At 57.3% G+C, this 17,803-nt stretch overlaps 1 protein-coding gene across 3 annotated transcripts in view; it reads right to left on the reverse strand.

Moving 5' to 3' along the window:
- Positions 1-17,803, reverse strand: part of IL16 (interleukin 16) — a 109,046-nt gene that overhangs the window by 2,977 nt on the left and 88,266 nt on the right. For all 3 annotated transcript variants that reach the window (XM_070617185.1, XM_070617180.1, XM_070617190.1), the window contains 7 exons: positions 16,797-16,884; positions 14,364-14,845; positions 10,569-10,710; positions 7,124-8,213; positions 5,526-5,694; positions 3,501-3,602; positions 20-278 (listed from right to left, as the gene is read on the reverse strand). In XM_070617185.1, coding sequence (XP_070473286.1) covers positions 20-278; positions 3,501-3,602; positions 5,526-5,694; positions 7,124-8,213; positions 10,569-10,710; positions 14,364-14,845; positions 16,797-16,884 — 2,332 coding nt within the window. The remainder of the gene's footprint in view (positions 1-19; positions 279-3,500; positions 3,603-5,525; positions 5,695-7,123; positions 8,214-10,568; positions 10,711-14,363; positions 14,846-16,796; positions 16,885-17,803) is intronic.

A 17,803-nucleotide genomic window follows, 5' to 3' on the forward strand; every position in this document is an offset into this window, starting at 1 on the left:
CGGAGCTGCGAGCACTTACTGGACTCTGCAGGAGTGTCGCTGGCCACGGAGGCTGAGCCCACGGAGCCGGTGGAGTGGCTCAGATCGGGCACGGCCTCCGGCGTTGGCTTCCGGGTGACGATGACGGCCTGCCTAGGGTCCCGGGCTTGGCGGAGGATGGCCAGGGCGTCATTGTGCGTGGCGCCTTTGAGGGACTTGCCGTTGATGGACAGGACCTCGTTTCCCTTCTGAATCGTGCCTTCCTGGGCGGCCAGGCCGTTCGGGAACACTTTGTGGACCTGAGCAAAGCGAAGGGTGGGGACCGAGATCACCCACCTGGGGCCCAGATTCTCGCTGGAGGAGGATCTGGACCAGTCAGTCAAATCGAGCAGATTCTCAGGCCAAAGAAAACAAAACTGTGTGCTGGCTCAGGACTGCTGTCACAGGGGCCAGCGTCCCCACTTCTCTACCCAGAGCAGAGACTCCAGCAGCAACGGCTAGGTGGCCCTCAGAATCCTTCTCAACCCAGCGTCCTAGACTAAGTCACTGCAATCCTAGCTGACATTCAGTGGAAATCTTTGGTCCCACCCGTTCCAGATCCGCGTTTCCCAGAGTAGTTTTCGTGAAGCACCGTTTCTGTGCCATTTTATAGGTATCGTATGAGAAAAGGTGTCTCAGGTCTAAGAAATTTGAGAACACTGGATAGAACAACAACTCTGAAAATGCCTACAGTTTAAAAATAACGTCTCAGAGACTCTACCGTGCAAATTTGCATGACGCCACGCTAAGGACGGGCAGTATCATACAGCGGTCCCCAAAAGTGTTCCCGCAAAGAATCGCTTTTTTCAGAAATTCTCAGGCCCCATCTTCTGCAGAAGGCATTTTTGAGAAACAGGATCCTGGGAAGTCTAGACATTTTTAAAGCGCCTGCCCGGGAAACTCTGATCCTTTAACTCCAGTTAAAAGGGTCCTGGTCCTCTTGCTACAAAATATGTGGGATAAAAACAAATCTCATGTCTTTCGTCAGCCTTTGACGAGGTAAATTCTGACATGCACGATTAAGAGGACTGAATGAAAGCTGTGTGGGCAATCCCTAAACTGTGCCACACGCTGCTTTGCTGGTGTCATGTGAACAAGCGTCTTTATTTCTCCGAATGGTTTCGGTGTTGGAAAAATTCTGTTATGGGGTCAGACGCGGTTCAGGTCCCCAGGCTGTAAGACCCAAGCAAGCGTGCTGGTCTGCACCCCCTGTCCCTCCTCCAGAAGCACAAACCCCGCCAGCTCCCCCTCCTGAGGGCCGGGGGAACGTGAATTTAGACCACACGTCAGTCAGCGAGCGCCCGGCGTGGCCCTTGGCCTTGGGCAGTGGCTCAACGTTAGTTCCCTTTTAACAAACTGGAAGGAATAGAAGTGCTCACACATGGAAGGGGAAAGAGGAAGTCCGGTGCGTGCACTTGGCCGGTGCCTGTTTCTGCTCCTGGTTTACGAGTGGCTGCAGCGTCTGGGGGTAGCTGGCCACTTGGGGTGGAGGGAAGTGGCTGCTCCAGGGCAGACCCACAGATCCAAGCGCTGTTCTTTCCGCAATAGAAAGTAAACTGACAATGAGAAGCCTCTTCATGATGCTCTCCCGTGTGCTCAGAGGCAGAAACAGGTCCTTATTGGTTTATGTGCTTTGTTGTGGCAGAGAGCTTGCTGCAGAGAAGAAAGTTGCTCCCCTGACATGGCCGACAGGAACGGCCGGGTCACCTCTGTGAGGGGCGCGGTGTGCTCACTCCGCGCTGACACTGTGCCGGGAGGGTCTGTCTTCAGCGGGGCAGGGAGATTCAGATGAGCCCGATGAGGAAGGCACTGAGACAGCACAGCTGCGGGACGAGCTCTGCTCCGTCCGAGAAGCTGGGAGGACGGGAAGCATCGGGGTCAGGTACGGCGACCTGAAGAGGGGCCAGAGGGCAGCAGCCAGTGCCACTTGGGTTGTGTGAGCCAGAAGAATGGGGTCCACAGGAGAAGACGCTGACCTGCCCACGCCTGCCCCAGGCTCCCGCAGGTCCTGAGAGATCGGGGGGCTGGGCCTCGAGATCCGAAGCCTCAGGGTGTGTCCCAGGCTGTGCTCTGTCAACAGGTTACAAGACTGCTGCTGTTCTCTCCAGTGTGGCCCCATGGCCCTCAACCAGCCATCGGATCAGCTTCCCAACTGTCTACATCAATATCCCCAGTCTCCAAGGGGGCAAAACCAGGACAGCAGCCTCCTAGACAGGACCTACCTTCCCGAGGCCCCTCTCCATCCAGGGGAGCCCCCTCTCCATCCCAGGGAGGCCACTCTCCATCAGCGGAGCCCCCTCTCCATCAGGGGAGGCCCCTCTCTCCATCAGGGGAGGCCCCTCTCCATCAGCGGAGGCCCCTCTCCATCCAGGCGAGGTCCCTCTCTATCCAGCGGAGGCCCCTCTCCGTCAGCGGAGGCCCCTCTCTCCATCAGCAGAGACCCTCTCTCCATCAGCGGAGGCCCCGTCTCCATCCAGCAGAGAACCCCTCTCCATCCAGCAGAGAACGCCTCTCCATCAGCAGAGGCCCCCTCTCCATCAGCAGAGGCCCCTCTCCATCAGCAGAGGCCCCCTCTCCATCAGCAGAGGGCCCTCTCCATCAGCGGAGGCCCCTCTCCATCAGCGGAGGCCCCCTCTCCATCAGCAGAGGCCCCCTCTCCATCAGCGGAGGCCCCTCTCCATCAGCGGAGGCCCCTCTCCATCAGCAGAGGCCCCTCTCCATCAGCAGAGGCCCCCTCTCCATCAGCGGAGGCCCCCTCCATCAGCAGAGGCCCCCTCTCCATCAGCGGAGGCCCCTCTCCATCCCGGTGTGCTGTGCTGCCCATCACGTCCAGCTTTCAATCCCGGCCATGCAGCCTCCCATAACAGCCCCGTGGTCACAAATCTTTCTTGTCTGATGTTTGGAGGCTGACAGGTTTCAGGTCTTCATCTCCAAAGGGAGACTTGACACTGAATAAAATTTGCTTTGAACTGTTTTCTTTTTGTTGTTGTTGTTGAGACGGAATTCATATGACATCCAATTCACCTTTTTAAAGTGTACCATTCCGTGACATTTAGTGGGTTGAATTTTGAAAACGTCCCTCCGGACAGACCCTTCGGACAGGCGTTGGGGCTCCAACTGGAGAAATTCTGATTCACTCACTCTGCAGCGAGGCTGAGACACCTGTAATCCTTTTCAAAGCTCCACAAGGCATTCAGTGGACTTCTTTTGGTGTCTTAAAGTTGTCTGGGGCATGCCAAGACCTTCTTGTTAAATTAAGGGCCACGAGGAGGGTTGGACAGGGTCCCACGGGTGACGATTACTACACTTCTTGAAAAGCGTGCATCCCGACGGCTCCCCTTAGGTCCTGCCCTCACTGCCTGCCCAGAGGCCTGGTGTCGTGCATTCTCCTGGTCCCCGGCACCAGGCCCCTTCTTGGCAGGGCCCCCCTCCCAGGGCCAGGGCCTCTGGCTCTGACACGCCCCCCGTCGCTGGCCACTCACCGTGATCACCTTGTTTTCCAGATCCGCTCCTCCCGCCAAGCTGAACCCAAGGCCGGCCCCTTCCTCCTTGTGCAGGATGGTGACGTGGATGCTGTCTAGTTGCTGCAGAGGGAGGTACATACGTTAGAAAACATTTGACCACAGCAGCATGAACACATTAGGCAGCGTGTTAACGTCAGGCTGCTTTGGTCTCGAACCCCAGCTTGGCCGTGCTCCCAGTTACGTCACCTCCTCAGACATGTCTGTCACCTGTAAAGACAGGATATGTACCTTCTGGAGTCTTGGGAAGCTTAGAAGAAAAGAAAAATGTGTGTAAATCCACACGTATATATATATTTTTCTCCTACTTACCCCCCCACACCCACACTTGTACCGACAGTGCTGGGAGCCACTAAGTCGGCTGGAGGTCCCAGCGTGTTGGACAGCAGCTCTGATGGTTCAGCGTGGGACAGGTCAGCCTGTAGGGTGTTGGGCCAGCAAACCCAGGGGTCAGTGCTGTCCTGCTCCTGCCCTCTCCCTTCTCCATGGGGCACAGCAGCAGCGTTTAGGAGCCCAGCTGCCACCTTGCTCCAGAACACGTGCACACACACATGTACACACATAAGCCCACCCAGGCACACGGTCCCTCCCAGCCTGGACGTGGTCTCACCCAGAGCCAGAACAGTCCCTCCGCACATCTAAAGGCAGGGACTCCCATTCTGGTCTCCATCTGGGGTCTCAAACTCAAGCGCGCACGGGGGCAAGGCAGACCACTTAAATGCACATGGTGGGCAGATGGGGGACGTTTAGGGGTGGGGGGACCCGCAGAGAACTGGGGGGCACATCTGCTCCAGGACCAGCTGCTGCTTGTGAATGCAGACCCGGTGCCACCAGACCCTTCCCTTTGAAAGAATGAGAGAACCCAAAAATCCAGGTTTTATAATACTTCGAATCTAATAATTTTTTAAAAATCACTGTGCACGCCAGATAAAATACACCTGCAGATCCACTTGGCTCTCAGACCACCAGTTTGCACCTGGGCACTGGTGTGTGGCCTTACTCCCTCTGGCACCACCAGAGCTCCTGCCGTGAGGCTGGCTCTATGATCCTCTGATTTGGAGGCCCCAAGACCCAGAAGGGAGGAAGGGACCAGCGGACCTGCTGCCGGCCTCTGCTGCAGTACTGGAACACTCTCCCAGTAACACCCGAGGCAGGACGGCTCCTTGTGGCTTACTCAGCACCGTCCTCTGTTATTTAATTTGAACAAGGCCCTGGGGACATGGTACTCCCAGGGTGACGGGCAGGAGCCACGGTCCAGGGCACCTTGTGTCCCTCAGGCTCACCCACACCCCTGAGCTGGGGAAGACCAGCTCTGTTGCCTCCTTATCTTCTTATCCCAGGCAGGATGATTCCAGCGCAAGACGCCTGCACAGACGCAGGCAGCCCCGGAGGGAGCAGGCCGCCAGCTCGTGCCTTTGGCTGGGCTCTGCCTGGCCACTGCCTCTCCACGCGCACCTTTGGGTAGGGCTCAGAAGAGCGTGGGAAGTGGGACTTTCAGAATGACTAGGCTGAAGTGCGGGGGCCGTGGCGAGCCCTGGGATCGGTCGCTCTCGGTGTGGAGGGGAAGTCCTCTGGGTGAGAGTCAGAACCACGCTCCCACGCTGCCTCTCCCTGCAGACACGCGCAAGGCGGGTGGGGGGAGTGGAAATAGCACTGAAGGTGGAGAAAGAAAACCTGGGCTCTGAGACCTCGAGCTCACCTTTTTCACGCATAAGGTGGTCGAAAGGATGCAACAAGCCCATGACTGAAAGCACTTTGTAACTACGAACTCCCTTAAAGGGAGAGTCTCACTGTGCACCAGGGACGCAGCGCCCTCCACCGCGGGCAGGACACAACCCAGGTCTGCGTCAGCCCCTGGGCGCTGCCATCTCTCGAGCCCCAAGGAGCCTGGGCTACTCCAGTCATTTCCCCTCCCGCCTGAGCCGGGTGACGGCGCAGCTCACAGCACGGACCCCGTCTCCGCAGGGGCTCCCTGGAGAAACCTACCTTTAACGTTGCTTCATCCAGAACCTTCACTTCCTCCAGGAGCTTCTTCAACTCCTCGGAGCTCAGCAGGGAGATGACCGACTGGCCCGACTGAAGGGCACAGTGGTCCAAGTCGTCGGCGTCCGCGGGCTCGCTGAGACCCTCCGTGTATTCTCTCAGCTCCGAAAGGCTTTCATGGGGAGAAGCAGCAGCATCAGGGGATGAATCATGGCATTAATAAGAGCTAACGTCTAAAGCATTATCACTCTATTCCAGGCACAGGGCTGAGCACATGCGTGCATTCCGTTATTTGGTGCAACAAATCTGAGTAGATGTGGGCATCCTTCCACCACAGAGATGAGGAGATGAGGGCTCAGAGAGGCTACACAGCTTGTCTGTGGCCACACAGCTATGAAATGCCGAGATCCAGGATCCGAAATCACAGATCACTCTGTGACTGACTCCAAAGGCCGTGTTCTAACCCTCCGCACCTGCCCCGGGGGAACTGAGCCTTGGGACTAATTTCACCCACCCTGCTGCCAGATCCAGCCACCATGCCCTGGTGCTCATCGCGCCCTCTGCCCTCCCTCACAGGTGTCGCCAGTGCCTGGCTGTCCTGTATCAGCACCTAATGACTGCAAAGGCGCCCCCTTGGCCAGCAACCGGCCTTCCTCTTTCTTTGGAACTCATTCTGTTATCTGTAGCTATATTTTGCAGCCACACTTCACATTTTGCATGAAATTGTGGTTTCAGTAACAGGGGATCGTTCGTCCCTCTGACTGATGGACCTTGACTGCTAAAGGGGAAGGGGGCCCCACAGCAGGAGAGGCCGATGCGAGCCCTGCCGTTCCAGCAGGAGAGCAGCCTCTCAGCCAGAAAGAGCAAACGCCTGGGAGACGTCACTGTAAGGACCCCGTTCTACACCGACCGGCCGGCTCCCCAGACCCCGTTCTAGGTGAGTCTCTGAGGGTCATTCCTGTCCCCTCAAGGGCTGGCTGCAGGGGCTGGAACCCGATGGGACGGCTGGTCAATGGGTCTCAAACATTTCTCAGCAGTGAGGAACAAGCCACAGAATAACAAATGCAGACTCGTTCTGATTAGAGGGGAGACCTGCCGCGGGAGACCCCGGTCGGTGGAGCCAGTCTCGCCTCGAGCTGAGGCTGAGCATGGAAGGAACCCGCTCGCAGTCAGGAAGTCACTGCCGGAGCTGGGACCGGGACCCCGACGTCCCAACGTCCCATCCGGGGAACTGAACCCCTGGACAGAGTGCAAGTGGACTCCTTCGTGGGAGGGGGGTGGGCAGCAAGAACTCCAAGGGGTCATCTCCTGGCCTCAGTCTGGGCTTCCTGAGCGACAGTGGGACATGTCAGGTTGGCATCCATCCCTAAGTCTCTGTGGGTAATTCGCCCAGGGGCCAGGTCTGCCCCAGCTCCCAGCCCCGCCCAAGCCCACCTGTGAAAACACCTCTTAATACGGAGGCAGAGGTGTCTCACACACACACACACACGTAAAGGAACAGATGGCACAATCCTTGAGGATCCTGGGAAACTTCAGAAGGATATGTAGGCTTATGAGAGAAAGGCGAGCAAGGAGCAGGGGAAACCGGCGCAGACACTCACTTGAGCGAGAAGCCCGTGTCCGAGGCCAACGTTTCGGCAGAGCTGCTGGCAGCCGGGTCTTCCCCAGACGGTGACGTTGGAGAGGCCGCCTCCTTGGGGAGGCAGGCAGTCTGGCCGCAGGAGAAGGAGGACGGGAGGCACAGCAGCGACTTCATGACAGCGGAGGACACCTGGCTGCTGATGGAGTAGAGCTTGCTGGTCTTCTCGTCGAATGGCTGCATCTCGCAGGACTGGGTCCTGGACAGCGGGAAGCTGCGTGCCCGCTGGCTCGGCATCTTGACCACGGTGACCCGAGACCCCTCAGGCGGTGTGGACGGCAGCCTCGAGAGGGGGTCGGGGTCGGCCAGGAGGGCTTTCTGACTGGGCTGCCGCACCGGGGCGGGGGACCCCGACCCACTGGGGTCACCAGCCTCCGAGGCTGCGGGGGAAGCGGGCGGAAGCCGCTCCTGCTCTGGCTGCGTCTGCTCAGCGGTGGGGGGAGCCCCTCGCCTCCCGGGGCCGGAGACCCATCCCGCCTCTTGCCTCTCAGGGGGTTTGGCCGCCTCGCCCGAGGAGGAGTGGAGGCTCAGTCTCTGAAGGCCTCTGTCGGGCGGTTGAGGGGAGCCGAAGGTTTCAAAGGAGCTGATCCTCTGTTTGATGGAGGAGGCGGCCCGTGCGGGGACCCCGGGGCGCTCCCTGGGGGTGGGTGCTGCCTGGGCTCCGGAGGCCGCGTCCGGCAGCCGCCTGGGGTCTGGAGCGCGACCCCTCAGACCTTTCAAGCTTTGGCGAAACCAGGCTGGCTTGGGGGCCACGGGAGGCCCCTTCTTCACCGTGCTGCCATCTGCCGGCTTGTAAAGCTTGGGAGCTCCGTTGGGGGCATCCAGCTTCAGCGGGGTCCCATCGGGGTGGCCCCGCGGCCCGTCTTCCTCACCCAGGCTGACGTTGGGCTGGAGCGGCAGGTGGCCGTGATTCTCACTCATGATGGGGCTGAAGAGGTTTTTGATGCAGTCAGAGATTCTAACCCAGGGGTCTTCGGCGGTGGAGTCGAGGCTACAGTCCATCCGAGCCTGCCTCTTAAGCAGAGGGTGCTTTGCTGGGGATGTCTGAGTCGCTGGGGAGCAGAAACAAGGCCAAGGCCAAGGGTTAACCTGTGAGTTTTCTTCCCAAGTCCTAGTATCAAGCTGAACAGCAACAAGGACTCTAGAGAGATCAGCAGAAGTGGTGGGCATCTGGCGGGGGGCCACTGGGCAGGGCCAACAGGCAAGACCAGAGGACCAGAGGTGGGACTTAACTTGACAGCATCCCAGCGTCTTAGAGCTGGGAGGTTGGCAGACAACATCTGGTCCCACGTCTGGCCTTTTACAGCGGAAGAATCCGACATGCAGAAGGGTGAGGGGCCACCTGCAGGCCGAGCCAGGGCGGGACCCCGTGTCTCCCGGTTCCCCACTTTTGTGTCCTTTCCACGGCACTAAGCAACCTCCCAGATAGCTCATTAAAAACTGTCAAAGTCAGCGCGAGCCTCTTAACTTTTAAGCCAAAGGTCGCAAGTTGGCGGTCGGATATGGTCTGGACCACCCACGTCATTAAAAAGCAGCATGAACTCGGGTGCCTTCAGACGGGGGCCCACTCGGCTTCACCCAGCTCCTAACCCTCTCGCACCCGCTCGGCTTTTCACACGTGTCCACCTGGCCCCTGAGGTCGTGTGAGTTTTCCGCTCCCTCCTCCCAGGTGATTAACCAGCTCACTCAGCAAGGAGTGCGCTCCCGGCCCAGAGAGCAGGGGAAAAAGCTTCCAGGCAGAAAAAAGCCGTGTGGCGGCGGTTCTCACCCTGGGCTCCACAGTGGGACCTGGATGGCCTTACAGTATTCTGACACCCACCCCTCGTCCTGACTTAATACCTGGGACACAGTGGGAGCACTGCGAGTGAGCAGCTCCCCAGATGGTTGCACCTGCGCTGTGTGGGCCGCCCTGGAGATCAGCCCCTCCCCGCAGGGCAGCACGTGGGGTCTTTCTCGGAAGCTGTGGAACGCGCACCAGCTCTGGGTGGGTGGGCAGACTCTGCCCCCTGACTCTGTTTCCCAGGGACAGAGGGAGGCCGGCCCCTGTGCCCCACGTGGTGGAGAAGCCGAGTGGACGTGCGGCCCTTCCGTGGCCCCAGCTCGGACCTCTCCCTGGTTGAGAGTGTCCTGCTCTGCTTCAGGCTCGGGGGTGCCTGATCCTGGAATGCACCCCGTTTGAGGAGGACTGAACCCCCCTGTCCCTCGTCTCCCCTGCCAGGCCGTGCAGAGCGTTAAGCCTTGAGGACGCCAGAGAGATTCTCTGCACAGTCCAGAGGCCCTGAGTGTTTGCACTGACCCCAGGGCCTTGGCAGGTGCGTCCGGCCCTCCCAGCCTGGTCCTGCATCTGTGAACGGCTCTGCTGTGGAGGCTGCTGAGACTCAGAAGCCAGAGGTTCTGCCTTTTGCAGGGCGGGTGAGGAGCTCTTGAGAGTGGCATGGAGGCGTTCCCCGGTCTGTTCCTCAATTGGGATGACTCAGGGGAGGGAGGGGCATCTGCTCCGGGCGAGATGTGCCAGATATTTCCGTTCACGACGCCCCTTAACCCTCCTGGAGCTGTTCACCTGCTTCTCGGGAATGTTTCTCAGACGGGCACATGGTTTGCAGCCTACACATTTATTTCTCCACCACTACTGGGAGCTCCTTGATGATAGGGGCTGGGCTGTCTCCTCTCCCTCTGCCCCCCATCCCCCTGTTCCCTGTCCCCCTTTCCCTCTCTGCAGCACCCAGCACAGGGCCTCACAAAGGCAGCGCTCAGTACCTTCTTGCTGAATTGAACCCGTGTGTTGGGTTCTTTGTGATCTTCCACGCCCTGCTGATGAGTGAACCGTGGCTTAGAAAAGCAGCGAGAGTCACCCAGAGCCACATCAGCGAAGGGCAGAGCTAGCTTTCCTGCCCTGGTCGCCCTGAGCCCCAATCCTGCTCTTCCTACCAGCCACTAAATCGTTGGCTCAGCTCTCAGCATCTCCAGCTGCACCGCGTGGCCGCACCGGGCCCCTCCCGTCACTCACAGAGGTGCTGACCGCCAGCCAACGCTGTTCACAGCTTTCCAACCCTGCGTTCTGAGACCTGGAGATGCAGCGTGCCGGGATGCTGTCACCCCAGAGAGGCAGCTGCCCACCGTGGCTGGGGGGCGTGTCTGGACCTCCTCAGGGCTCCATCCTCACGTTCACTGTCTGCATCCCCTGCCACTGCAGCATCACTAACCCCACCAGGGGGTTCCCGCCCTGGACAGCACCCCCGCTGTCCAGCTGCCCCAGCACCTCAGGACTCCTAACCGGTCATCAGCCCGAGTCCAGCTGTGGTGTCGTGTGGAGCCCTCCAATCCTCAGGGCAAGCTCCTTCCTTACCTTCTCACTGGACCTTCATCCCGAAGGTCCTTCTGTCCAGAAGAGCTCAGTGACAGCCTACCTGGGCCGGCTCCTCTCCTCCCCGGCTCGCCCTCTGGGGACGACCTTGTCCGCGGGCCGGCTGCAGGTCCTGGGCAGCAGACGGCAGCACAAGGGGCTCTCCCTGCTGCGTCTTCCTGTGCTGGCAGCCGCTCTCTGGCTTCCTGTGGTGTAAACAGGAAGCGAGACCGTGTCAATACGGTGGCCTCCAGCTGTGAGACGGCCCGGCAAGCCTCGACCGGGACTGCAGAGCCGCTGTCGAGCGGCAACACGAGAAGCTCATCGTGGTCCCATAATGAGGCCCTTCCTCCACTGAGCTGGCTGCATCGCGGACCCAGGAGCCGCATGCAGAACGGGGGCTCATCCCGCTGGCGTACGCGGGCTCTAGTGATGGGAAAAGGGGCTCAGGGCGCAGAAGGGGGCCGGCACGGCTTCATCTACCACTGCATCCTGGTGAACCACCCGCCCCGGAGGAGACAGAACAGTGTAGAAATATGCGGGCAAAGAACTGCCATCTAGGCTTCACCGAGTTCCAGCTGGAACCCTCAGAAGGGGTGTCGGTCACTTTCTCCACTGTTAGTCATCATTTAGTGAGCATGCAGCAGAGGACAACGAGTACTCAGGGCCTGTGCCATTGCTTCCTCCAGCAGCACCTCAAGTGACGTCGCCAATCGATGGCAGATTCATTTTTCCCCTCTGAGCCCTGATGCGGTCTCAGGCTCCTTCATAAAACGGCCTGGGGGTGAGATGGACCAGGCACCAAGCCACCGTGTAACACTCGACCAGGGTGTGGATTTGCATCCAGCAGGAGCGAGATGCCGCCAGGGCCCGAGGACCCATCAGCACCAGGTCTGTCCTGGACAGGTGGAGAAAGCTCCACAGAGAAGGGCTTTTGTCTGGTGCGCGAACAAAGAGTAAGGATTTTCCAGGCAGAGAAGCAGGAAAACCGTGTTCCCGAGAGAGAGATACACAGAGGGAGGAACAAGCATGATACCAGCCCGGGAAAAAAGGAGGGTAAGGCAGACGTCATCGAAACGATGCCTCCCATGTTTGATCGTCTGCAAGGGGGATACTTGGCGACCCTGCGGGTGGCCTCTGTGTTCGGTTCACTCCCAAGTCAGAGCGAAGGGTGGGCCGACTATTTGACAGGACTGTGGGCTTCCTCCCAAGAGGAAGGAAGGAAGGAGGGGTAAATGCATCATTTGGGACTAAAAGAGAAACAGCCAATGTCTGTGGACTGAGACGTAATATCTACGTTGACCATAAACATTCTTCGAGAATGAAAGCTCGGCAGAGGTTAGAAATGTGTCCACGAAGCATGGCCCCAGCCCCAGGTCCCAGTTGTAGAACCAAGCTCTAGGAGAGCATTTTGGAAATACTGAGAGACCAACCAACTCAAAGGAATCATTGGGCTCCTGGAACCAGTCCTTTAAGAAAGCAAGGCTTGGCCATGGCTCTGGAAGCTTAAAATATTAGGCTGATGACATCTAAGGCTCTCACACACAGGACAAATGACACGTGGCTGAGACTTAATTCTACCCCATTGGGAGACTGTAAGGTGACACCTGTTTACATTCATGAATTGCTGACATTTTTATAGGCTGACGCTCTTGGCCCCAACCACAGTCGTGAAAGCAACTTTGCCTCTTGGAACAGACACAGATGTGTGTTGTCTTTGCATCGACACATGTGGTGTTGCCTCCTCTTCATGGGGCGACTTCTTTTTTAATTAGCCCCCGAAATAAATTTGATTTTACTCAAATTTTTCTCTAAGTCGTCTTCCCCAGCACAGTGCTCGGTGGTTGAGGGAGGGGAAGAAAGAGAGGGGCCAGAGATGTGGACTTGAAGTGGGGAAAGGGTTTTTTAAACACAAGTGATAGTTTGAGCTGATTTTCTAGAAGGGAGAGAATTGGCCTTTGTGGGAGAAAATACCCCGAAGGTCATTTGGTTGTGGAAGTTAAGTCCCCTTGAGTTACAGTGGATGGGAAAGACTTGGTTGTCCATCACAGTCTAGAAGGGTCTTGGGACCGTGGAGAGAAAGGATTGCAGGAGGGGCAGGAGGAGAGAGAGAAGGGGGAGGAGGAAGAGGAGAGGGAGAGATGCTGTACACTGGGGCCAAGGAGAAGAGCATCCAGTGAGAAATCCCCAGGAACGGCCAAGGAAACTTGAAGAGTGACATCAAGCAGCTGTTTCCTGCTTTTCTCGTGCTATAATCCTTTCTCTGTGACTCCTGGTGCCCAGGAAAAGTACGCTGTGTTGGCTGTGCGTTTGTGAAAGGCTGTAGAAGGGTCTGTTGGCCACGTGGGACGAAGCAGAATGACAGAGAAGAGCAGCTGCAGAAGGCGGGAGGGTGCAGGCAGGGGCGATGGCTGCCAAAGATGAGGGAAAGCTGCTTGCTTGCGTCTGCCTTCCTTGCGGAAACCCCTTCCTGCTCCAGGCGCCTCACCTAGGGGCACTCCCAGCCCAGCCAGGCAGGCCAAGGGCATCACCGGTCAGCCCTGTGGGCCCCACAGACCTGCCCTGGCAATGCCACACATCCTTTCCTGGGTCTCCAGGAACCAAGCAAAAAGCCTGGCTTCCCAGCCTGCCGGTTCCTAATTTGCCCTTCTGGACTCACGGTCTCAGGCCCGAAGGAAAATGAAATATTTGCTTGGGGGGGGATGGGGGCAGGCACAGATCCGCCTCAATAAGTGCATCGCGTGTTGCTAACCAGCCACATCCTGCCAGCGCTCGGCCCAGCTCACTTCCGCTCAGTAACCTGCCTCCCTCCTCTTGAAGACCTTCTCCCCCACCCGTCAAGACCTTCTCCCCAACCCGTCACCGCCGCCTGGGAGCTTCTTCCTCTCCTGAAGTTTGTCGACTCTGATTACAGATAATTAGAGGGGATTTCCAGAGGCCCCAGTACCCCCTGCCGGGTGGAGGCAGCCACCGGGGTAAAGATGTGACAGTCCATGTAGCTGCATGGTTGGCTACCCCCGCGATGAAACTGGAGCAAGTCCCTCGGGCCCCTCTCTTCACGCTCAGGCCCCTCACCCCTCCTGGTTGTCAGGCTGACCTGAGACAAGGCACAGGAAAAGCTCAGTACAGCGCTGGGGTGTAAAACTGGCCCAAGACGTGGCGCCACCTGGCTGTCGGGGTGCCCTCCCATGGGGGGCGGGACAGGGCTGCAGAGGAAGGAAGCTGAGGTCGTGAAGAGGGGCAATGGAGGCACAGTGACAGCAGGGAACACTGTCTTGCCCAGGCGGCTGCTGGGCGTTCACGTGAGTGGTTCAGTTTAATGCTTACAGCAGCATCCCCTCGGGGAAGCCACCAAACTCAGCCCCAGTTACCAGATAAGGACACTGAGGTTTCGAGGCCGTGGGCTCCCTCCGAAGTCCGCATCTAAGGAAGCAGGAGAGCAAAGCCGCCTGGGAGAGACACGGGACACAGCTGTTCACCAGCGCATCGTGAACTCTCTTGTAAAAGGGTGACAAGCTCTTGTCCACTGTTAGTGATCTAGGCCAGTCTTCTCCCAGGAGGCCGATGCCCGAGACCCTCTGCCCATCCCCCAGAGCGATCTTCCAGGGTGGCTCCATCAAAAACGACCCCCACGGAAGCAATCTCATATCCGGGTGTACTCCGGATGGGCACCCAGAAGCCAGTCAGCAGGCCTGGGGCTTCACCTTGTGGGGGCCAAGCTTCGAACCCATCGTTCCGCAGCCAGCCCCATGCTCTGATGGAGCAGGAAGCACCTCCCACCACCGCGAAGGCTGCTGCTGATGCTCCAGAGCATTGTGCTCAGCTGGGGAGAACCTCAGGCAGCCAGACGCCCTCTCACCTGGGCACAGGGGGGCGAGCTGTGCCCCTGAGGGCAGAAGGCGTCCTCTCTCTCCTGCAGACTCTTCTGGGGTTCACCATCACTTTTAAAGTATTTTCTGGGCGGAGGCTTGGGTTTGGATGATGTGGGCTTCCTCACCAGAATCTCGAAGGACTTCTTCAGCCGCAGGGGCGGGTGGCTGTCCCGGCTCTCTGGGGGCGGTGGACTCTCCTGGGGGGGCCCAGGTGATGCCACGGGAGGCACCCCTGGCCCCCGCCCCAGGGGCAGGCTGGGGCCGTGCGGGCCGACTTCCAGGTCGGAGGGCTGCTGCTCGCCACCGCCAACGCCGGGGCTGCCCCCTGGGGACCCGGACACGTAGCTGCTGTCACTGCTGGAGCGGATCATGACCTTCTGGGCCCTGCGGTGTGGGGGCGCAGAGCTTTTCTCGCGCTCCTTCTCCGAGGTCGGCCGCCCGTGCCAGCTGCTCTCCAGCCTTTTGACACCTGCAGTGGGAGCACGAGGGGAGCACACAGCTGAGCTGGGGAAGACAGACGCCCTGGCCTTGCTCGTGGCTGCGCCGTGCACACCAGGCGTCTGCTTCTCACGGGAGCTCACTCTGGATGGGGAGCCTGGCAGCCTTGGGCTCGGCCCCTGGCAAGCGGTACAACTGTAGGTGGGGAAAATCAGCTAACCTTTCTGAGTCTCCGTGCGATGAAGACGGAGAGGCGCCCCCCGGCTTGCCCAGCAAGGAGGCGCTTGGTGTCCCAGTGAGGGGGCTGCCGGTGGCAGACGGCCTGCAGCTGTTGGCCCCTTGAGGGACTGTCTCAGCTACAGAGAGCCACCTCCATCAGGGGGCAGCCCATCTCCAGTGCCTGATGGAGATGGGCCATGAAGGAGGGGCAGTTTCAGCTCCAGGGGTGGCTGAAGCTGCCTGGTGTGCATCTCAGCCCCTTGTCTCCCTCCGCCCGGGCCGGCTACCTCTGTCCCTTCCACAGGTGTGATCCCCAGGATGCTTCTGAATAAGCAGCCTGCATGCTAGAGGCAGAGTCAGCCTCCCGGAGAACCCAGCCTGCCACAGTCCATGTCCTCATCTGTGAGACAGAGAAGATGATCCCACAGTTTTGAAGCTCAGCATCAAAGACAGAGGATGTCCATGAAGGAGCTTGACCCTCGTACCACGAGGTTCCTGTTTCTTTCCGACTGAGGTTGAAGCAAGGCCAGAAAAGCCACTGATTCTGAGCCCAGCCCTCTCTTTCTCTGCCCTCTCCGTCCAGACTTTCTTCCTAGTTCACCCCACCTCCCATATTCCCAGCACTGGGGCCATCGCACATCCTTGAGAGGCCCTTCTCTCCGGTGGTAAACTGTCAAAGATGCCCCTTTCCCAGAATCACGGCTCAGAGGAGTGGGAGCAGATGGAGGCCCAGCCTCTTGGGTAACTTCCAGCTCGTCTGTGAGGCCAGGAGGGCTGGAGGAGCCCGTGGGAGGGAACAACGGCCAGCTGAGCTCGTAATTCAAATGCTCTCTAGAGAAAAAGTTGTCTTTTGCTTTTTCCTGGTCATAAAATAGGGCATCCTCATTGGAGAAAACTCAGCCACAAAAAGGAAGGGATGAAAGCAAAAATTCGCCTGCAGTGCCAGCAGCCACAGATAACCACTGTCAGAATGTTGGTGAGTCGCTCTGCCGTCTTTCCTGAGTGTATGTGCATGTTGAGTGGGTGCAAAGGGTAGAACAGAGCTGAAGTAAAATTTTGTGTCCTGTCCTTTTCTCTGAATGTTTTGCCCGACTGTTTAACCTCCTTGTCAATATCGGTGCTAATGGTTGCGTGCTGTTGTATCATGTGGACGTTCCATGAAGGCTTGGCCAACGCCGGATGCCTGGGCCCTCATGCAACCAGCCTGGTTCCCCTCCCAGACCCTCTGGGCACTGAGTGGTGTGATTTTGGGTAAAGGAGCCCCTCAGGGCCTCGTTTTTTACAGTAAAATGTGCATAAAAATTATATGTGACGATTTGGTAAAATATTGCATTAGTCAGCCCAGCGTCTGACATGATAAAAACTCAATAAACATTAAATAGCATAGTATTAGATATCATTATTTCTATTATTGTGAACTAGGGTTGGAAAACTCAAAAGCCCTCGGCGGCAACTGTGTGAATGGCAACCTGGTATGAGATAACAGGGAGTGGGGGGTACTATGAGGAACTGGAGAACACCTGCCCATCTAAACAAGTCAAACTCAGATGCCTTTAAAGTCTCGCGCCTCCCAAATAAAGCAGAATTGTGAGCCAAATCTAGCTGGTGGACCACTAGCTTTCAACCCTTGTCCATGCTCATCTGTGCTCATCTGTGACGGCTGCTCTTAGATATTCCTGGGGTCGGAGGTGAGTTAATGGCGAAACTCTAAGCTTTCCAAGAAGGCAAAGCTATTTCAAGTCAAAGTTCATTATTTCCCTTACCTTCCAGACTCCACTGATGCCTCTCCTTCCCAAACGTGATATTCTCCACGGCCTGGGCCACTGCTGCTTTCAGCTGCTGCTCAGAGACCTAGAAAATATCGATCACCTCCTCAAATAAACGGGAAACTCACGCCTCAGGGTCCAAGTCCTGTACCAGCTCCCAAGCTGGGCCCCTGGACTCCAGTTTCTTTCTTTCCAATCTACCCTGCAAACTGCTGACAAATTCTACTTCCAGAAGTATGCCGGCCGTCAGTGGTTTCCCAGCATCTTCTAGGTAAAGTCCAAGTCCGTCACTCAGGGGTTCCCAGGTGGCCCGTCTCAACTCTCCAACCTTCTCTCCTCTACCGACTGCAGAACTGTAGGAAAAGTTACCACTTCCTAGTTTACCTCTGGGAGCTATTCCATTCTTGGCGATGCTGTCATGACATCATCATCACCGTCATCAACAGCAATGTCATCACCATCGCCATCGCCATTTGATTGTCTGGGTTGTGCCTCCCAGGTTGTTATCATCCTAGGCTAATAGTCAACAGTCTTGGAGTCTTGGAGCCAAACGGACTGGCGTTCAAGCCCCATTTTTTCTGCTTTCTAGCTGTGTACACTTAGACAAGTTACTTAACCTTCTAAGTCTCAATTTCTGCTTCTGTAAAATAATAGCAATAGTTATCCTACCTCACAGTGAGGACAGAGCGTTTTAAAAAAAGTAAATCATTTGACACCAAAAGCACAGGCAACCAAAAAGTAGACAAATTGGACCAAGTCAAAATTTAAATCTTCTATGCATCAATGGACACAATCAAAAAAGTGAAAAAGAAACTCATGGAATGGGAGAAAATATTTGCAAATCACATATCTGATAGAGGGTTAAGATGCAGAATATATAAAGAACTCCTATAACTCAACAACAAAAAACCAAACAACCCAATGAAAGAATGGGCAAAGAGCTTGAATAGAAATTTCTCGAAAAAAGACATACAATGGCCCATAAGCATTTGAAAAGATGCTCG

The sequence above is a fragment of the Equus przewalskii genome, chromosome 1 (assembly GCF_037783145.1).
Source record: "Equus przewalskii isolate Varuska chromosome 1, EquPr2, whole genome shotgun sequence".
Taxonomy (NCBI): Eukaryota; Metazoa; Chordata; class Mammalia; order Perissodactyla; family Equidae; genus Equus; species Equus przewalskii.